Raw genomic sequence first — 22,575 nt, 5'->3', positions numbered from 1 at the left:
TGGGAAACCCAGGTTCAATCCCTGGATTGGGAAGATACCCCGGAGGAGGGCATGGCAACCCACTCCAGTATTCTTGCCTGGAGAATCCCATGGCCAGAGGAGCTTGGAGGGCTACAGTCCATGGGGTCACAAAGAGTCAGACACGACTGAGCGACCTAGCACACACACACACAGCAATTTGACATTGCCATGACACTCACACCATGGTCACTTTTCTAGGAATTGATTTGTATTGTATCTTATTGAAGAAGCTGTCCAGGATATACTATTTTCCCCCAAGTTGTTCCTCATAGAGAGTTTGAGAAGCACAACTCACTTTTCAGTGCTCATCTGCTTGATATAAATACATACTCATTTCTGTCCTCCAGGTGCTTTTGTTTTTCCACTTTCATCTGTGTTTTTCTTTCTCGTCTTTTTAAAAAATTGCTTCTTGTTAGTTTTCTTATTGGCTGTTTTTTCTCTAACTTCTATTTTTGTAATGACTACCCCTGAGATTTTACTATGGACATGAAACAAATTCTAACATAAAGCAATATTTCGGCCCTCCTCTAACAATACAGTAGAGAAGGAAATGGCAACCCACTCCAGTATTGTTGCCTGGAGAATCCCAGGGACAGTGGAGCCTGGCGGGCTACAGTCCATGGGGTCGCAAAGAGTCGGACACGACCGAGCGACTCACACTCACACACACACTAACAATACAAGAATTTTAGAACACTAATTTCAAGTACTCTGTCCTATCTAACATTATTTTCTTCAGTGTCTAGTTCTATCTTTTTTCAACCCCATATTTAAGCTTCATCATCATCATCATTATTTAGGAAAGAAATAATTATATTTGCCTAATGTTCACTGATTTCTTTGCTTCTATTACTTCTTGCATTTAGAACTCCGAGTACACCTTTTAGAAGTTCCCCTAACAAAGGTCTGTTGGAGGTTGTTTTTATTATTTATCTTTTTTGTTGTTGTTCTTTTTATTTTGTTTTTGCTTTTTTTAAAAAATCTCTTACCTTCATTCTTGAAATACAATTTCTTCACAACTATGGAGTTTTTATTTCTCCCCAGTTCATTGAATATCATATTCTATTGGACATTGTCATTTTAAGAAGTATGCTGTTAGTCAAATTATTGGTTTTTGTTTATTTTTGGTTTTTGTAGGCAATCTGTCTTTTCTCTCTGGTTGATTTTTAAGATCTTCTGTTTGTCTCTGATGCCTTATAGTTTAAGTATAATGTATGGACCTTATAGGTATGGACTTCTTTCTGACTGAAATACACTGTCCTTTCTGTATCTGGGGATGCATGTTTTTACATCAGTTCTGAAAATTCTCAGCAGTTTTATTCAGATACTGCCCCTCTAGTGTCTTAATTCCCTCCTCCAGGAATCCAAATAGACCTATGTTAAACCTTTTATTTTAACCTTATTCCACTTATCCTCTCTTTAATATTTCTATATCTTTGCCACTGTGTGATAGTCTAGCTAATTTTTTCCAACTCAGACTTCCAATTCTTTAACTCTCTCCTCAGCTGTGTATAATCTGCTGTTTGGCCCATCCACTGAGTTTATTTATTTATTTATTTTTCCCCATTTATTTTTATTAGTTGGAGGCTAATTACTTTACAACATTGCAGTGGTTTTTGTCATACATTGAAATGAATTAGCCATTGATCCACTGAGTTTAAAATTTCAATGAGCGTATGAGTTTCTTCAAGTTCTATCTGGTTCTTTTAAAAATTTACCTGGTCATTTTTGAATCTCTTGTTGCTTGCTCATTCTTAAGAGTTTACCTGTTATTTCTATATATATTCCATTTATTTTATAGTCAACATCTGATCACTTTAATATCCTACTTCCTTGAACATCTAAATCTTGCTAGTCTCTGATAAATGCTGACATGTGCACTTGCCTTTAGGAGCGATGGTCTTACTGAATATTCTTGTAGCTCACAGCTCCGGCTCTAAGTTCATTTCACTCAATTTTTAGGGTAGGAGAGGAGATGCTGAAGGAGTAACTATATTTAAAGATTTATCTTACTTCCTAAATCCAGAATCACATTAAAAACCATATTTTTCTCAAGAATCCAATTTTGTAGTGAGAAGACCTTTTGGAAGAAGTTGGCCACCACATTCCCAGAAGCTGACAGTTTTTAACCCTGGTCTCAGGTTAAAATTTCAAAGAATGGTGGGAATAGGGAACAGTGGTTATAACCTGTGTTCAGGGGTCTTGGGAAAAGGAAGTCATCATAATTTGGGCAGGGGCTTAGAGAAACCATCCTATATATCTGTAAGGAGCAAATAAGACCAGTTCTAGGCTGGAGTTGTATCATACTGGCTCACAAGGGTCAATTGTGTGCATCTCTTCCCAACTCTGAATTCAGTGAAACAGGTTGGTAGCTAGAAACTGGTAAATGTTATCAATTAGGGTTGTATTTTGCTTTGCCCTGAGACCTGACTGTTAGACATTTACCAGTATATCACTGGGAAAAACCCTCCACAGTTTGTCTGGCTCTGCCCATCAGTGTCCCAATCACATTGCCAGCCCATGTGAACCCTCTGATCCATCTAGAAAAGACAGTGAACTGTCCCTGATAAACTGGGGTACCTCAGATATGCACCTCCTCCGCCCTGGCTTCTTCCCCACCCCACTCTCCTTTAGATTCCCCTCCACCCACAACACCAGCACCGTGTATCTCACTCAAGGCCAGGACTGAGCCCACTGACCTTGTGAGAGTGGCTATCTCGTCTTTCAGAGCTGCCTGTATCACTCACTTGACAATTAACCACATCCTCTCTCATGACAACTCTTCCATTACTGCCCTGAATTTCTAGTTGAACCAGTTATTATTATTCAACCCTTGGTTTGAACTTAAATAAAACATGCGTTTTTACCACATATGTGAATGGTGGGCAGTACCTGCTATCTGATGCTGAAGCTGAAACTCCAATACATTGGCCACCTCATGTGAAGAGTTGACTCATTGGAAAAGACCCTGATGCTGCGAGGGATTGGGGGCAGGAGGAGAAGGAGACGACAGAGGATGAGATGGCTGGATGGCATCACCGACTCGATGCGCATGAGTCTGAGTAAACTCCGGGAGTTGGTGAGGGACAGGGAGGCTTGGCATGCTGCGATTCATGGGGTCGCACAGAGTCGGACACGACTGAGCGACTGAACTGAACTGAACTGAACTGCTATCTTGGGCAAAGTTTGAGACTGTACACCTGTACCCGTAGGTTCAAGTTGGTTCTGCCACTCACTCTGTGACCCTGGGTGTGTCATTCTGATTGTGCCTCCTTACCATCCCTGTGTCTCCAGCATCTGATGTCTATCATACCGTAGGTAGAGAATAACCACTGGTTGACTTTAAAATCCCCTAGCTCTCCAATTCCATGTCTGTTAAACTAGACCAGATGATCTGAAAAGATCCCTCTAGCACTATTGTTTGATGGTTTGATGTCTTGTTTCCACAGCTAAATTATAAGCCCCTTGAAGGCTCCTTCGAGAGATATCCTGGTATAATGGAAAGAGTATAGGCTTTGGGACTTCCCTAGTGGTCCAGTGTATAGGACTCTGCGCTTCCACTGCAGGGGGCACAGAATCAATCCCTGGTCAGGGAACTAAGATTCCACATGCTGCGGAGTGCAGTAAAAAAAAAAAAAAAAGAGCATAGGCTTTGATGTTGGATGTATCTGTATTTGAATCTCTGCTCTATCGTGTACTGGTTGTTTTACCTTGAATAAGGCACTTGATGGAGAAAATATTTTGAACCTTCTTCCGAGGATTGTATGGGTATTAACTGGACAATGTCTGTATACAGAACACCAGGCCTAGTGCCTGGCACATGGCAAGATTCCCCTGCTGGGGCTTCTGCAGTTTCATTCCCTAGTGGCTACAGAGTTGGTATATGTGGCCTGAAGCTCCATCATGGTGGATGATCTGGTTCATCTTTCTTTTTGTTTAGACTGTGGTCAGAAGTTTCAGTCCCCAGATTATGAGGAAACCATGCCCTCCTTCCATCTCTAAGAGCATTTCAACTCCCCGAGCAGTGAGATGGTGGTTCTCAATTCTCACTCCTTTCTCCTCTGCAAAGCTGTTTCTTTATGACCCCTTGACCTGTGGCACAAGTCCTAAAAGGGGGTTTCTGTGGCCTGGGCCGAGGCTGAGAGACACAGAGGGAAGACAGAGCCGCCAGAGCCCTGTTGGAACTGGGCACTCTGTGCATGAATGAAGGCCAGATGTATGGGACAGGCAAGTGTGTGGATCTGGCATCTGGCAGATAATTTCCCTTTTCTTTTTTAGGAAATCAAAAGCTACTCCAGAAAAGATCGAGTTTATGGGAATGCAACAGGGTGAGGTAATTTTAAATCTTCACAATCAGCTTGTCTAAGAGCAGGAAGTGGGGCCAGCTTTGGGAAGATTTAACTCTGCAAAGGGCCCCAGCCCCACCTGGCCTCCCACTGCCCCGCTGGTGCTCAACCCTCACCCAGAGGCCAGCAAGACATTTCCTGTGGACAAAGGAGCATGGCAGGTTATGGTCCACAGGGTCGCAAAGAGTCGGACATGACTGAAGCAGCTTGGCACACACGCACGCACGCACACAAGGCATTATCTCTCAGTCCAGAGGTTACAGCCCCAGATACAGGGTTCGCTCCTGGGATTTCTCTATCTGTTGATACCAGATTCTCAGCTGGGAGAAAAACAGGTGTAAAACTCACCAACAAATTCTGGTGTTCCAAAAATGTTCTTAAATTCAACTCCATCTTCTATTTCATGAGCCAGGCCAAAGTCAATCAGTTTGATGTGTGGAATGGGAATATTCTTGTCCAACAACATAATGTTTTCTGGCTGGGGAACAAAAAAAAATGAAGAAAAGGGGATAAAAGAAAAGATGGTAATTAAAGCCCTATTTTATGCTTTTGCTTTGGGTTTAAGGTGGGGTTTAGTCTTCTTTTTTAGGAGATCAAAACAGCACAAACCCTTTCTTATTCTTGTGTCCTCAGCCTGCTCCTGTGAACCCAAAAACAACCATAACGCTGAGGGCAAGACCTGGGTTTTACCAAACCTGCTGCTGACAACAGAACCAGACTGTGGCTTTAATCCTTCTTCTGTTTCTGAATGGGAGATCCCTTTAATGTAGTGCCTCTGTCTCCCCATCTGTCAAATGGGGCCAGGGAAATTGCAGCATTTCCTGTAAACAAAACCACAGCCTCTCTGTGTGTGTGATGGGGGAGGGGCACTGCAACTTAACCCCAATTTACACTTGGATTATTGACCTGCATCTTCCTGACCACCCCTTTCCCCTGGCCGGTCAGCTTCCTGTTGACAACACTCCCCTCCCCTAGATTAACAGTGTAGCTCACACTTCTCTACGTGTTCAACTAATTTTGGCCCTCAGTGAGACACAGGAAAAACCACCTGATTTCCAGGGAAAATACCAGCTGCCTAGACTATTTCCAGCCCAGCAAACAGTTTCCAGATTGAACACAACACTGGGGGTGTCTGCTGGTGGGGGCCCAGCCCTGACCTGGCCTCACACAGCCCCAGTTCCCAGTGAGACCAGAACAGGATCCTGAGCTGAACCTTTGCACTCCCACCCAACTGCTCAGAGCAGTCGGTGGGTGAGCAGGTCCCTCTGATTCATCTTCTTTCCTCCTGCTCCTCACCAGGACTATCCTGGATCCCATTCGAAAAGAAAAGCCTTGAAAACGTACATGCCCACGAAAACTGGTACACAGATGTTCTCAGGAGCATATTCATAATAGTCTCAAAGTAGAAGCAACACAGATGGCCATCACTGATGAGTTTTGAACTGTGGTGTTGGAGAAGACTCTTGAGAGTCCCTTGGACTGCAAGGAGATCCAACCAGTCCATCCTAAAGGAGATCAGTCCTGGGTGTTCATTGGAAGGACTGATGCTGAAGCTGAAACTCCAATACTTTGGCCACCTGATGCGAAAAGTTGACTCACTGGAAAAGACCCTGATGCTGGGAGGGATTGGGGGCAGGAGGAGAAGGGGACAACAGAGGATGAGATGGATGGATGGCATCACCGACTCGATGGACATGAGTTTGGGTAAACTCCAGGAGTTGGTAATGGACAGGGAGGCCTGGCGTGCTGTGCGGTTCATAGGGTCGCAAAGAGTCGGACACGACTGAGCGACTGAACTGAATTGATGAGTAGATAAATGAAGTGTAGTCTGTCCATACAGCAGTGCTGTTCAGCCATAAAAAGGAATGGAGGCAGAGAAAAACATAAAAAGGAATGATGTACTGACACATGCTATATACCATGGGTGAACCTTGAAAACATCTTGCTAAGTGAAAATCAGTCACCAAAAATCGCAGATAATATGACTCCATTTATATAAGATATTCAGAATAGGCAAATCCACAGGAACAGAGAGTAGACAGGGAGTTGCCTAGGGCCTGGGGAATGGGGAGTGACTACTAGTAGGTACAGCGTTTCTTTCTGAGGTGATGAAAATCATCCAAAATTGATTGCAGTGTGAGTTATACGACTTTGTAAATTGTACACTTCAAATGGGTGAAGTATATGTGACATATAACTCTCAATAAAGTAGTTTTAAATAAATAGATAAGCAAATAAAGAAATGCTTGAGAAAACTGAATGTCCCTGTTTCTCAAAGTACTAGAGAATTTCCCACCTTGCACTTCAGCTCTACCCGGAAAGTCTCTCCTCAGTCTCTGTCTGCTGAAATCCCAGTCAGGCTTCAAAGTCTAAGTTAATCCAGCTCTTCCTTGAAACCTTCCCTCAGCAGCACCGAGCTTTCTCTCCAGCCCGCAGATGTGAACCCTCTCTGCCCCCTGGACTCCTCCATGCTCACTGGAACCTTTCTGCATGATAGTTGTCACACTCTCTCTTGTCCAACAGTCCTCGCTGCCCTACTGGACCCTCAGCTGGAGGGAAGAATCAGGTCTTTGTATCTCCACCACCACACAGAACACAGAGGGTGGCAGGTGGACGGTGGCCCTTGCTGTTGGCTACACTGATCCTGAATCCGCACTGAGGACACTCCAGATGTTTGCATCCGGAACTTCCCGCTCCCTGAAGTCCCTGACCTCACATCACAGTGGCTGGAAACTTTCACTCAAGTGAGTTGGATGAGGAACTCTTCCATATTTTTCCTTTTTTAAAAAATAAATGCTTCCTTTTGCATCTTTAAAGTGTGTTTATTCTTTTTCCCCTCCAGATATTTTTTTCCACTTTATTTTGAAACTGTGTCAAAGTCCTTTTCCAAGGCAGGGCAGCTCCTTGGGCTCTGCAGAAAGGCGAATGAGGGCAGCAGGTGGTCAGGACACGGGACACAGGCTAGGAGTCCCACGCCAGTGCGCTGATCTGGCCCTCTGGTGGCTGCTCAACGACCCCAAGTGTCCTGGCACCTAGGAAGTGAGTTAAACCCTCCCCACAGCCCACCATCTCCTGAACTGGCGGGCTTCTCCTCCTCCCATTCCAAAGTATTCCTGAGCCACCTTTGGGGAACATCTCTCTTCCAGGGAACCGCCCCGAGGCTTCTCCCTGGTGCTGAGGGGCCCAGCCCAGGTACTCCTGACCACCACGGTGTGCTTAAATCACGGCACCACCACAAAACATGCTGAAAGGAGCTGAGAGCTGCAGTGGACACATAGCCCTGATGGTCCCAAGACTGGGGAGCAGTAGGGATGGACGCAGGGACCCACAGGAAGGAAGGAGGAACAATCAGAGGTGGAATTCTCCCAGGCAGCACCCTGAGCGGTGAAAAGAATCTTTGCCTCACATCCTCTCCCTTCTGTGGCCCACATTCTGGGGAAAATAGCCCCTCCGCTGGCTTGTGAGAACCTTCAGGCAAGGCCATGTTTCCTCACCTGAGTCCCATTTGTCCCCCGTCCCATCTCAAGAACCTCACACACAGCTCCCCTGTTTGGGACACTTCCTGCATAGTCCCTACCCCGAACCTGGCTAATTCCTATTCACATTTCAGTAAAAACAGTACCTCCTCCAGAAAGCCTCCCCATACTCACCACCTCCCCAGTTTCCATCACAGCCTGCACTTCCTCTACTTTAGTGCTTCTCCCACTGCCTCAAGCTTGTCAGTTTACTGACCTGTCTTCTCCACTGGGCTAAGTGCTTCCTGAGGGTCTCAGTTCTACCAACTACCCAAGGCTTGGCCTAGAGCCAGGTGCTCAGTAAATGTTCTCCAGTGAAGACAGGGTCGTTTGGTACCCTCAGGGTGTGCATTACCAGGTCCAGAATGCCATCTCTACCCCATCCTTTACTCTGGCTCTTCCTTTTGCCTCGAATGCCTTTCCTACCCTCCACCACACTTTCAGAGCCAGGCCTTCATCGCTGCCTCCCTTTATTTCCTTACTTTTCAATGAAGCACACCCTGACGTTGTGCTCTAAGCCCTCAGAGCTGATCATGCTTACGAGCAAGTAGCCCTAGTTGCAGACTCTTTTGTATTGTGATGCGCCTTTCCTGGGAGGTAGCCCTTCTGGGAAAACTCCAATCAGTTTTAACGTTCTTGGCACCCCCTCTGATGTCTTGCATCGATGTTTCACAAAATTCTGCAGATGCGAAGTGAAGGAACTGGGAGCTCGTCGCCCTTCCCTTTCTTCGCCATGGAGGCTCTTCACCACTAGGGGTGCCCGAGAGCACACCTCCCCTCAGGACAGCTACAGGGCTGAGTCAGCAGGGAAAAGAGGCTGATCAAGAAGGGTCTCCGAGCAGTCAGAGGGCAGGAAAAAGGCAGTATGGTCTAAGCTTCTTCGAGTCTACCCTCCCCAAACTGTGCAGGATAGTGGGAAAGAGCCTAGGTTTAGGAATTGGGAAATTCCAGTTCAGCTCCACCACCAAAGGCTGTGTGAGCTTAAGCAGGCTTTTCCTCTCTGGATGATATCTGAAGCTCCTTCAAGCTCTAGGCTCTGTGACTGCAAGGTGACACAACCTCCCAAGCTGGCTGGGCCAACTCCCACTCCTCTGGGCCCCAAGGCAGGACCTGCAAAGGTTCAGGTCTCCTGGCCCCAGGTCAGGAAGGAAGAGCAGACAGCCCAGCCAGACTGCCCTCTGGGGCAGTACAAAGCTATCTCTACTCCCTCACTCCTGTCATGTCTCCTCCAGCTTTATTTATTTCAACCAAACACCTCACCCACACACCTGACATAACTTCCAAAGCATGACTGGAGGAAGGGATCATATTATCATAGGTGCTGCCAATGCCAAGCCCAGGGCCCATGGAGCAGCCACCAGGAGCTGAAATCTTCCCCTCCATTAAAACAAACCCACTAGCTCAGCCCACCAGATAAGCAGCTGCCGGCCAATGTGCCCTTTAGCAAGCCAGTGGATCTGGCCAGAGGCGCCTGGTCTGGTGCCAACTGGAAGCTTATGCTCCAGGGGGGTCCATACCAGCCTGGTACAGCGTGTCTAAGAGTCCCTGAAGGATGAAGGCAGCCTCAAGGAGGTAGAGGGGGCTATGCAGTAAGATGCCGAAGACCAGAGCTTACAGTCAGGCAGGTCCAGGGTCAAATTCCACCTCTACCATTCACAGTGAAACCTAGGCAAAGTCTCTGGACCTCTTGGAGCCTTGGTTTCTCATCTGTAAAATGGGAACACCTACTGTGGCACAGTGTTGCTCCGAGGATTCAGAGAGATGGTCCACACAAGGAGCGGTGCCCAGTGAGATTTCAGAGCAGGGTGACTGTTTGTTCTCTCCCTCCTAGGCTGCAGCAGTGACAACAGTCATCCCTGGGGACTTTACTGAATCTGCTGAATCTGAAAAACATGTCCTTTCCAGACCTGCCCCTTCTTCCACTCATCTTCTGCTCCCCTCCCCATATCCCATTTCACCCCCAGACTCACGATGCTGGGGCCGTAAGGGACCTCAGACACCATTTAGTCCCTGCCTGATGCAGAGCTACCCAGAGAGTCAAGAAACTGCCAGGACACCCAGCAAAGAACAGAGCCCAAGTCAGCTGACCCCGGGCTGCTGCCCTCTTCAGGTGCCAACATTGTCTGCCCATCATCAGGCAGGTGCTCAGCTCAGCAGAGCCAGGTCTGTTAGGGGGACGAGGAAGCTGCCAAGGAACCTTCATTGGAAATGCCAAGCACTGTCCCAGGTTACTCAGGAAGTGCTGGGCAACCCGAGAAAGCAAGGCTGCTCGCTGCCAGGCCTCTGTGAGCAGGTTTCCATGGCACTGCAGCAAATTCTCTGCCTGCCACTTGCCCCACTCCATGGCACACTACAGATGAGACCACAGATAGCCCCTCCCCACCAGGCTCCAGTGCACCCCAGGCCCGAGTCTGTCTTCATCTGGCATTCAAGGCCCTCCCACCTCTGGCCTGCGTACACTGTGCTACATCCTGGCTGATTATCATCACCCTTACCCCAACCTGCAATTCACTCTGCAAGAATGCCTTTCTGACCAGTTTCTTCCCCTCTGCTCATCACCCAGCTACAACACTTCCCCGCTAGAACCTCTCAGGTGACGACCCCCGCCCTCCCACCCCCATCAACATACAGAGCTAGCTGTTGTAGACCCAACAACTAGACCCAAGGGCCTGCATGGTATGTGGACATGCCTCTGGCAGAGAACCAACTGCACTACAATTGCCTCTTATATTTCCCCTCCCCAGTATCCGTGGCCCCACAGGGAGGATGGGGGCTTCGTCTCTCTTTTCCATTGCTCTATCCAAGAGTGGCTGCCATGTAGTAGGTGCTCAAGAATGGCCGATGGGATGCAGGTATGAATGAACCAATGCAGTCACATGCACATCTCTTGCACAACCTGTTTTAGGGAATCAACATAGATAGAGACTTAGAACATGGCTTTGAATGCCAGTTTTGCCATTTACCAGCAGTCTAACACTGGGCAAGTTACTGAAGCTCTATCAGTCTCAGACTTCTCACTTGTAAATTAGGGTTAACTGAAAACCTACCTCAAGAGGGTTACTAACAGGATCAAACAAGACTCATGAAGTGGCCTGTTGCTGTTGTTGTTCAGTCACTAAGTCGTGTCTGACTCTTTGTGACCCCACAGACTGCGGCACACCAGGCTTCCCTGTCTTTCACTATCTCCTGGAGTTTGCTCACTCATGTCCTTTGAGTTGGTGATGCCATCCAACCATCTCATCCTCTGTCGCCCACTTCTCCTCTTGCCCCCAGCCTTTCCCAGCATCAGGGTCTTTTCCAAAGTCAGCTCTTCGCATCAGGTGGTCAAAGAATTGGAGCTCAGCTTCATCATTTGTCCTTCCAGTGAACATTCAGGGTTGATTTCCTTTAGGATTGACTGGCTTGATCTCCTTGCTGTACAAGGGACTCTCAAGAGTCTTCTCCAGCACCACAGTTTGAAAGCATCAATTCTTTAGTCCTCAACCTTATTTATGGTCCAACTCTCACATCTGTACATGACTATTGGAAAAACCATAATTTATACTATACTTTGTCAGCAAAGTGATGTCTCTGCTTTTCAATATGCTGTCTAGGTTTGTCATAGCTTTTCTTCCAAGGAGCAAGTGTCTTTTAATTTCATAGCTGCAGTCATCGTCCGCAGTGACTTTGGAGCCCAAGAAAATGAAATCTGTTACTGTTTCCACTTTTTATCCATCTATTTGCCATGAAGTGATGGGACCAGATGCCATGATCTTAGTTTTTTGAATGTTGAGTTTTAAGCCAGTTTTTTCACTCTCCTCTTTCACCTTCATCAAGAGGCTCTTTCGTTTCTCTTCACTTTCTGCCATTAGGGTGGTGTCATCTGCATATCTGAGGTTATTGACATTTCTCCCAGCAATCTTGATTCTGGCTTGTGCTTCATCCAGCCTAGTATTTCACATGATGTACTCTGCATATAAACAAGCAGGGTGACAATATACAGCCTTGATGTACTCCTTTCCCAATTTGGAACCAGTCCTTTGTTCCATGTCTGGTTCTAACTATTGCTTCTTGTCCTGAATACAGGTTTCTCAGGAGGCAGATAAGGTGGTCTGGCATTTCCTTCTCTTTAAGAATTTTCCACAGTTTGTTGTGATCCACACAAAGGCTTTAGCACAGTCAATGAAACACAAGTAGATGTTTTTTGGAATTCCTTTGCTTTTTCAATGATCCAGCGGGTGTTGGCAATTTGACCTCTGGTTCTTTGGTCTGTGCCACATGACGACTAGCATTTGCCATGAGTTCTTCCCACACATCACCTTATTAGATCCTCAAGGCCACCCAGCTATGAATGCCCAGTGCCTCCATCTAGCCAGGGAAGAATCTGGGTCTCAATTCAGACATTCTGAGCCCCAAGCTGTGCTTTGAGGGCCTCATCTGAGCTAGTTACCCACTAGAATCTACTGGAGGCTGTGTTTAAAAAGACCAAACCAATTAAATCAACTCACTGGGAGTGAGGCTACAGAATTGGTTTTCTAAAGCAAGTTCTGCAAGGAAGTCAAAATCAGGGTGCTCAGTGTTTGGGGAACCAACACTAGAGAAGGCCTCTCTTAGACAGAATTGGGTTTGAACTCCACTTCTGCCCCAGGCTAGCTGTGTGACCTTGGCAATTGACTCACCACTTGGCCCCTCATCCACAAAACAGAAATATCAACACGGTACTGGGTTCTCAGGAGGCCCTAAGAGCCCTTGAGGAACCTCCCCTTTCTATACAACGGCCATGACCACGGAACCTTTCTCATAGGGTCTGTCGTGTGGATTAAAGGAGTAGATAAATACAAGCAGAGCACTCAGAGACGAGCCTGCATGTTGACTACAGCCCTGAACAAATGCTGGCTGCACCATTACTGTTACACCACTGCCGTCTCCACAGCAAGCAGCCTGCATGTAGCACTGTCCTGTTTACAAAATGCTTTCACCTCCAGGGGCTCAGAGAGCTTAGGGTAGGCTAAAGCTGGTGCCTACTGGCTCATGAGAGACTGCTGCTAAATTTGCAGGAATTTGTGAGCCAGGTGTTAAACTGAGCCACGTAAGAATATTGTTTTAATATTAAAAATTAAATTATGGAAATATGTTTAATTACATTATATTTAAAACACTTAAAACTTATTGCTTCTAATTTCTACTCTATTTTATTATATTTTATGTTCTTGAAGTTATTTAATGCCTCTTCTCTCTGAATAGAGATCACGGTATGTTACTACATCATAGTAGGTCACTGCACCCCTCTTCCCAGTTCTAGTCAGTGTCAGCAATATTGGTACCTTGAAATTGGCCACAGCAGGTATATTTACACCACAGAAACTGGCAGACAATACAAATCAGGACTTGAATTCTTGATTCTACACTTAGGAAGTGCTAAAGATCACTTAATAACAGAGATTAAACTTATGTGTGCTGTGTCTCTAGCTATTATTTTGTGCTAGCAGAGAAAACTGAGGAAATATTTTTTAATATTCAGAAATTATTATCCAATTCAGCAAAGGAGCCACTCACATCATTGAAGTTGTGAAGTTCCAATGCACAAGCAGTATTCATTGCTTCACTTTCACTTTACTTATTAACATAAACAAAAATACCAACCAACAATCCTGTTGGAAATTACACTCATCTGTCTACTGCATCCATAGGTTGGCTACAGATATAACTAGCTAAGTGTTCTATGAGAATCAATTTATTTTGTGAAGTTAACAAAATAAAATGTTATATATTTTATACTTGTAAATTATATTATAAACCTTTATATCAGTAGAATTTATAGTAATCTAGTGTGTGTGTACATGTATTTGTTTACTGGAGTCCAGCTATTACCAGAAAACCACTGCACAGAATCTGAATAGACTAAATTACTGTTTTACTAATAATTCCTAAATTACTAAATTCCTTACCAGTTTCCCAGGTGAGGAAACCAAGGATCAGAGAAGTTAAGTAACTGCTTCAAGGCCACACGACTACCAAGTGGTTCTGCTAGGTTTTCACTCAGGGATTTTAGTGCCAAGATACCTGCTGTCTGCACCACCCTTCACCACTTCCAGAATCAGATTCTTTCACTCCTAGTGAGATCAGCTCAGAGGGAGGGCTGATGGTGGAGATGTGAATGGAACCTAAAAAGTACTATTTGAACACATGATACTTCAGTGGAGATCAGGCCTGGGCAGGGACCCAGAGAGGAGGACGATGGGCACCCGGCAGTAGCAGGGGTCTCTGAGCACCTAACAGTGATGACGAACGTAATAAGGACCAAAGAGGAGGAGGGCACTGCATTTTTCTCTTAGTGTCCTCGTCTGTAAAACAGGGATCATGGTATTTACTCCAAGTCAGATCAACTTCACACCCAGTGTCCTGCCCGCCCTGGGAATCTGCTCAGCCTACTGGCTGGAACACACCACCTTATTCATTCCCCTCTTGGGTGTCTCTATGCCCACCTCCTTTGATGAATCCCTTTGGAGGAAAGAGAGGAATAGGGAGAAACATGGCCTCATAGGGAGGCTAGTTAAAATTCACAGCCATCACTTGTAATGAGTCTTGGAGTTTGCAGGACCCTTTCAGAAATACTGACTTCTCCCTGGCCCCTCACTCCTCTCCCAGGTGAGGAAGTGAGGGGCAATATTATCTCCACTTTCAAGGCCAGGAAAGGTCAGTCCATGACCTGCTCAATATCCCCTAGCAGCACTGAGACTCAAATGCAGGTTCTACCCACAATCCCCTTCTCTTTCTGCTTCCCATGTGGCCTCTTGCTGTATCTTATAAGCAGCAGTTGGTTGGTTTAATGCTCCCCATTTACCACCAAATTTCAACTCTTTCAATAATGGCTCTCCATAGTTGATTTTTTGCCACATTTTGTTTCCTTCCTCAATCATTTAGGAGCTCAGTGTCCTCACCTCACTTCTCCTCAGATCACTCTAGGGTGGCCTCATAGCAGTTGATGGAGCAGCCAACATGCATTCCTAAGGGTCCAGGCTCCCAGGCTGATACCTGGGGCTTCATGAGATGAAGAGCTCATGGGGGCACACGCTGAGGCTGGGGCACAAACCACGCTTTGGGTATGAGGACCAGGAAACAAGGTCCACCCTCAGAACACACCCAATGGTTAAGGAAATCAGGAGAGACTGACATAGAAGTCTCAATAGCAAAGTAAATCATTACAGAGCAAACGTGTGCTGCTTGAGTTGAATATAGAGTGAAAAAAGCAGGAGAGAAGATTGTAAAGGTTGTACAGTTCTCACGCACATACACACACACTGTTCATAAAAAGCTGGAGAAGATACGCCAAAAAGTTAACAGTGAATATTTTGGAGTAGGGAGTCTGTAGGTAACTTCTTTGTATGTTTCTGTATTTTCTATGACTTATTACTTTTTATAAGAGCATAAACAACCATCAATTTCATTTAAAAGATGCTTACGGAAGATCTTTGGTTCACCTCTTTCCCACATTCTTATCATTACCTTCAACTGGCTCACTCTCCCCTATTTATTCTCTCTCCTCTGCCAGGAGAATTTGCTTTCTAAATCAGAACTAGAATAATGTTTCTCTACCAATTAAAGGTCTTCCACAAATTACTGTTAATTTTTTTAAGTGTGATAACGGCATTATGGGTTGGTAAGAGACTGAATTTAATCTTGAGAGATGCTTATTGAAGTATTTAGAGTAAAGGGTCAATATAGCTAGAATTTTCTTTCAAATTATACCATAATTTTCAAAATTACATATATTTTACTATTTGTTTTTAAATTTTTCTTAAAGATATTTTAGACACACATATATGTATATATAATGCTTTTGCTCTGTGCTTAGTCTTTCAGTCATGTCTGACTCTTTGTGACCCCGTGGACTGTAGTCTGCCAGGCTCCTCTGTCCATGGGGATTCTCCAGGCAACAATACTGGAGTGGGTTGCCATTTCCTTCTCCAGGGGATCCTCCCAACCCAGGGATCAAACCTGGGTCTCCCATATTGCAGGTGGATTCTTTACCCACTGAGCCACCAGGAAAGCCCAATGATGCTTTTATATAAATACAAATATAAAAATATATTTTTCTGTTTTAAAGAAAGAGGTAAAGCAAATGTGGCCAAATGTTGAATAGAGGAGGAAGACATAATGGTGCCCATTGTATTCTTAGTTTCTTCAAATGCTTTGAAATGTTTTCATAATAATAATAAAAAAAATTGACAGGAAAGTCTTCCACGGCTGTGACTGCCTATACCAACTTCTTGGTCTGCCCTAAACCTTTTCAATCTCACGCTAATCTACCTTGACAGTCAAAATCGTCAAGTCTTGGACTTCCCTGGTGGTCCAGTGGTTGAGCATCTGCCTGCCAATGTGGGGGACACAGATTCGATTCCTGGTCTGGCAAGACCCCGAAGGCTGCAGAGTAACTATGCACCACAACTAATGAGCCCAGAAGTTGCAACTACTGAAGTCCACGTGCCGAGAGCCTGTGCTACACAACAAGAGAAGCCACTGCAATGAGAAGCAGCTCATCCACCACAACTAGAGAGTAGACCCTGCTCGCTGCAGCTAGAGAAAGCCCACGCATAGCAACAAAGACCCAGCACAGTCAAAAATAAATAAATACAACAAATTGTTTAAAAAACTGCCAAGTCTCACCTCTGTTTTATGCTCCAAGGTTTTAGTATGGAAATCATCTTACTCTTATAAGATCTACTTTCAAATGCATGCACATTTTATAGCAATTAATAGAGCACAGATTGATTTTTTAAGTATGAGGAATAATCTATTAGAAAGAAAAAAAAATGTAAACAGAAGAAAAATTAACTGTGCAAAGGATAAACTTATGGCACAGCATAGACCTTTGGATTAACTACGTGTAAAAGGCATGATGCAAGCAAGTACAAAATTTGCCCTGTTAGAATCTGGTGAAACAAAAGCTGGTGACTCTCAGCTTTGTTAGTGTCTCCTCACTGGCTAAGTTCAAGTACTGTGTGTTAATCACTCAGTCATGTCCCCGACTCTGCGACCCCATAGACTGTAGCCCACCATGCTCCTCTGTCCATGGAATCCTCCAGGCAAGAATACTGGAGTGGGTTGCCATTCTCTTCTCCAGAAGTTCAAGTACTAGCCCTATCATTTAACACCCGTCTGGTCTTGGACAAGTAATTTAACCTCTTTTAATCCCAAGTGCTTTATGTATAAAAAGTAAAAACACCTTTTACCTCAGTGGGTAGCCATGAGAATCAATGAGAGGAGAGATGTGTATGCATGCTGTACTCTAGAAAGTATCATGTACATTTAAAGCATTATTAGTGGAAATTCCCCAGTGGTCCAGTGGTTAGGACTTGCCGCTTTCACTATAGGGGCCCAGGTTCAATCTCTGGTCAGGGAACTAAGATCCCGCAAGCCATACAACATGACCAAAATAAATAAATAAAAATAAAAGCACATTGGTGAAATTCTAATAAATAAGCTCTATTAAGCTAGTACCACTAGCTTCCCAGGTGGCACTAGTGGTAATGAACCCTCCTGCCAATGCAGGAGACTTAAGAGACATGGGTTCGGTCCCTGAACTGGGAGGAGTCCCTGGAGAAGGAAATGGCACCCACTCCAGTATTCTAGCTGGAGAATCCCATGGACAGAGGAGTGTGGTGGGCTATAGCCCATAGGGTTGCAAAGAGTCAGATGTGACCAAGTAACTTCGCACGCACACACCCATAGTATCATTCTTAAGAAAGCTTGATGAACAGAACCAACACATCATGAACATAAAGACAGCTCAAAAGATGATCAGGGCATAGATTTAGATTGTTGGAATATCTTGTTCAGGAATTCACTCCTCCTAATACTGTTTATGTAAATCAAAAAGTCCCTTCAGAGTTCTGGGTTCCTGGTTCATATACAATTTCATTTAGTTCTCATGGTGTGTTCTTCTTGCTTAAAATACCCATCAGATCTGAGAACCACCTTCCATTTCTGAATTCTGAGGTTGGCTATGAGGAAGTATGGGGGAGACACAATACTCAGAGAGGAAACTCCCAAATCCAAAATACACAGAAAACCACACAGAAACGCCCTCTGCAAGGCCTTTATTGGTATGGAGTCACTTACCAGGGTGAGATTCCTGGGTGGTGTTGAGCCATATTTTCTGGTATCCATCCTCCAGATGGTACCTTGGGTGCTATCCAGGATGAGGGCAGTCAGCCCAGTGTCACGTCCAGGGCAACATCATCCACCTGCACCCCTCTACCTACTCAGGCCAGCAGGCCTGTCCACAGTGGGTTTATAACACATGTCAAGGTGGTGTTCATTCTGCGTAGGCAGAGAGCTTACCCCTTGGAAGTGAGTGTCTCTTGGTGAGAATTGTGGTTAGCTTTTATTCCAGATGGCCTCGCCACCAGTCTCACTGTGGCCTTCTCCCCGTAGAGGGTGGGTTCTTGTAAGGCAGGTGCCATATCTTATTGATGTTTGTCACCCTGCCCTTAATGAATAATACAACAGTCCCTCAATAAATGTCACGTCATGGAATTGAAAACTGCCCACAACCTCTTCTGCCTTTTCCAGGTGCTATCCATGTATGCATCTGTCTTATTAAAGCATTGATTCCTTCATTCACTCATTCATCCAACACTGAGTAACTCATGTGTCAGGCACTGCACTAGAGACAAGAGCAGAAAGTCATGCACAGGAATAAATGCTCCCAGCGGAAGTCTGTACAAGGGGAAAGAGAAGCAAGGAAGCAGGCTAGCTCTATGTTACGCTCTGGGAGGTGGCAAGGCATGGGAAAGGCTTCGCAGAGGAAACGGCATTACTGTTGGACCTGGAGGACGAGCAGGAAGTCCGTGGGCAGAGAAAAGGAAGACTAGTAGCTTCCTGGATGTGCACAGCATGAACAGCGCAGGGGAGGGGAGACAGGGCATTTATCTGTCATCTTGGTGCCTGGGGCTCGTGTTTTGGAGTGGGGAAAGGGGAATGAGGCCAGAACCGGGGCTCAGGCAGTACAAGACAGGCCTGAATGCCATGCTGAGAATAGGTTCATTTGTCCTATTGGTGACAAGGATGCATCACAAATTTCCAGGCAATAACATGCCATGATCGGTTTTCACCAAGACTGTTTACTGTACATCAATCTTTCCATTCATCTGCTCTCTGCCACAAGGCTGGGAGTATATCATAAGCAGGAATACAGTCTCACCCTCCCTGGCACTAGCACAATGGCTGACATGGGAGGAGAGGTCATTCCTATTCCAAAGGCCAGCCAGAGAGCTGACCCTCCTCCATCACCTGCTCCTTCCAGCTGGAAGGTGAGCATGGAGAACAGCTCATGAGCAGGGACGTGGAGATAACATGGTGACTGAATTCATGGGGCGGCCAAGCTAGCCTGACTCACTTGGCAAGAAGTAACAGAATACAAGAGGAGGGGAAGGCTGAGAACCCTCATGGAGAAGGAAAATCAGCAAGAGAAATGTGTTCATATAAAATGAATCGTATATGGTGAGAAACATGGAATCAGGAAGTCCCCTCTAAGCCACCAGCTGGAACTCCTGCACGAGGCCCCCTAGTGGCAGGAAGTTCCAGCCAAGGGGAACACGGACTCACATTCTGGCTCCGGAAAGTCTAGTCAACCATGAGGTAATCCCACTGAGTTCCAGCTACTCATCACTTCTGAAGTTGCCCAGCTGGGCCTGGGCCAAGGGACCCATGGGAGGGGAGTCAGAAGGCTCAGAGTCCACATAATGCTAAGGATACGAGGCAGGGTGGGGGTTACCAGCATCTTCACCCTACACGCATCCAGGAGAAACCCAGACTGTCTCCAGGTTATGGAAAATGTCCAGATTGAGCCCAGGAGCCAGACAAGAATCCCCCACCAGCAACCCCACCTAACAACCACGCTCAGCTCTCTGCTGGGCAACTTTGAACTGCACTAGCAGGCTTTGTCGGAGAAGGCAATGGCACCCCACTCCAGTACTCTTGCCTGGAAAATCCCATGGACGGAGGAGCCTGGTAGGCTGCAGTCCATGGGGTCGCACAGAGTCGGACACGACTGAAGAGACTTAGCAGCAGCAGCAGCAGCAGCAGGCTTTGTTTTCCTACTCTAGCAGGGCCCAAAACAAGAGCTGTGTTTTCTTTTCCTCTGTTATGGGAAGGGAAATAACAGTACCAGCTACTATTACAGAGCATCTATCTAGTATCCAGCACTTAATCCTGCTTCTGTCTCATTTCTACAACTCTGACAGCTAAGTATTATCGTTTGTGCTAAAGGACCCAATCTGGACCTCCTGGAGCCAGAAAAGACACAGAAAATAAGTCAACTCTCCACAGCATTATCAGGAAGAAGTCTCAGGTGAATCCAGGCAGCCCATTTCCGGCTTGGTGTATCATCATCCTGAGGTCCAAAGGCCAGCCCAGGCCACACACTCCTTGATGGCCCTGATTTGTACTCTGTGACACCCGAGCGAGACTCTGCAAGATATCTTCTGTTGGAGGAATTCAAGATACTGCGACAATTAGTAAGGAGGGGAGGCTCACAGCAGGTCACCCCATAGGGCAGAGTAACAACTGGGCTGGAATCCATGTGTGGGATGTGAGCCCATGCCCTGGTGCAGCTGGTGAGACCCTAGGCACGCCAAACCCTCTCTGGGCCGGACCCCAAGCCAGCATTTGGGCATCATCCTGGACTCTGCGTTCCCCCTCATTTCCCACATCTAATTAGGCACCTAATCAATCTTCAGAGCAACCATAAAAGATCTTGAATCCATCCCTCCTCAAATTAATTTGGCACTTGCCACATCTCACCCAGATGACTGTCCCCATTCTATCTGTGCTCCCATTCAGAGGGATCTTTCTGAAATACACATCTGCTCTCTTCACCTCCCTGCTCACCTGGTCCTGTATCTCTAAGAGTAAAGTTCAAATTCTTTGGCTTAGCTCCCATACCCTGAGTCTGCCTCCTGATCTCCCCCAGGTTCTCCATTCAGCACATTCAACCTTTGCCTGAACTACCCTGAATGCTATTTCAGAAACATGTATCTGCTGACCTCTCTTCCTTAGAAGGCCCTTCCCGTCTGATGATGCCTGATAATCCCTCAAAATTCAACTCAAATACCACCTCTTCCAAGAAGTCCTCTTAGACACCAGAGTCTGACTTAGATGCTTTCTTATTTAGACGCCCAGCTCCCATGTACTTCCCCCTATCACAGCACTTAGAGTTATTGATCTCTCTTTTCTGATTCCTGTACAAGTTCCTGGAAAAGAGGAACTAAGCTCAGAGAAGTCCTGAGTTGCTTTTGTACCTGTAGCAACACCCAGGCGCTCAGCACAACGGTTGAGACACCACAGGAATTTCTGCGCAGCAAAATGAGTGGGTCTCCTCCGCGGTAAGTGGGTCCCCCTGCTCACAGGGTGGAGGGTCTTCATGCTTCACCTGTCTGTAAAGGCTCAACAGTCTATGAACCTGAGCTCAGCCACTATGGGAACCAGTCCTTCGACTCTGACCGCACTCTCACTTTGTGAAGTTCTATGTGGTCACCATGGACGTTCTCAGCCCTGAACGCCAGTGACCACCAATGATCAGTGGCCCCTGGAAGCAGTTTCATGGCTACAGGAAGGGGTGGGGTGGGGGAATGCAGCCCGTGGTCACTGGGCTCTAAGATTTCCAACCTCTGGTCAAGGGATGCTGGTTGCTGTACTGGGTCCAGAGCGCCAGGCAACCTCAGCACTACTCACCTGAAGGCATCTAGCTCTGTGGCTCGGGAATGAGCTCTTGGTTACTGAAAAGTTCAGTCTTGTGAAATGGGTTTGGTTTCACATTTCCTGTCCTTGGCTCACTTATTTAAAAATTACACCCCAAGTGCCCCCTGAAAGAGATAAGGTGCCTTTAGTCTGATTCAGAAGCTTCTTGCCATCAGCCCCTACATGAATGAAACCTGATCTGTGGAATGAAACTCAGAGGACAGGGACACTCCTGGGCCATCATTTCTTTTCCAGGAGCTCAAAGTCTTCAACGGTAAGATGAGGGAGGAAGGTCAAGTGAGTGCTGACCCCTCCTGGCAATGACATTTGGAGAGACTGGGTCCATTCTTCCTGAACTGACTCTTTTCCCCTCCCCCTGTCACTGACCTTGAGATCAAAGTGAGCGATTTTCTTGGCATGAAGGTAGTTCACCCCTTCCAGGATCTGTTTAATGAAGCTGGTGGCCTCCTCCTCACTCAGGGATTCCTTCTGGGCCAGGAAGTCGAAGAGCTCTCCTCCGGACACTCTGCAAGACACCGGTAGGGAGGGCCCAGGCCCAGTCAGTCCCATGTGCCAGAAGCCCAAGCCCCTGCCCCCAGGCACTCTGCAGGGCAGAACCCCCTCACCCACCTCTCGGGCTCAGTCCAGCCAGCACAGAGACTGACTTTGCTACTACTTCTATCTGCTGTGTTCCCTTTGGATCACAACAGGTGGAACCCTCAGGTGACAGCAAAAGGGCCTCTGCTAACACTCGAGGCTCAGGTCCCTGGTTACCCTGGGTGGTCCCCTCCCGCCATATGACTGAGGTGACCGAGGACAGAAACAAGTGCTATGTGGGATGACAAAGAGGAACATATGCTGGGCCAGAAAATGGAGACTTAGTTTCCAGTCCAGCCCTGCTACTGGCTTTGGACAACTCCCTGCCCCACCTACTCTAGGCAGGCCTCAGTTTCCTCACCTGCAAAATGGGC

General features: G+C 46.3%; 1 protein-coding gene across 2 annotated transcripts in view; it reads right to left on the bottom strand.

Moving 5' to 3' along the window:
• DAPK2 (death associated protein kinase 2) overlaps positions 1–22,074 on the bottom strand; it is a 44,945-nt gene extending 22,871 nt beyond the window's left edge. For both annotated transcript variants that reach the window (XM_020905003.2, XM_070469144.1), the window contains exons 1-2: positions 21,992–22,074; positions 4,716–4,845 (exon numbers count right to left, since the gene is read on the bottom strand). In XM_020905003.2, the coding sequence (XP_020760662.2) occupies positions 4,716–4,833 (118 nt within the window). In that variant the 5' untranslated portion in view covers positions 4,834–4,845; positions 21,992–22,074. The remainder of the gene's footprint in view (positions 1–4,715; positions 4,846–21,991) is intronic.
• Positions 22,075–22,575: the final 501 nt, after the last annotated feature.

The sequence above is a fragment of the Odocoileus virginianus genome, chromosome 6 (genome assembly GCF_023699985.2).
Source record: "Odocoileus virginianus isolate 20LAN1187 ecotype Illinois chromosome 6, Ovbor_1.2, whole genome shotgun sequence".
Lineage (NCBI taxonomy): Eukaryota > Metazoa > Chordata > Mammalia > Artiodactyla > Cervidae > Odocoileus > Odocoileus virginianus.
Note: the sequence above shows the minus strand (reverse complement) of the source record. Positions and strands in the feature narration are given on the sequence as shown.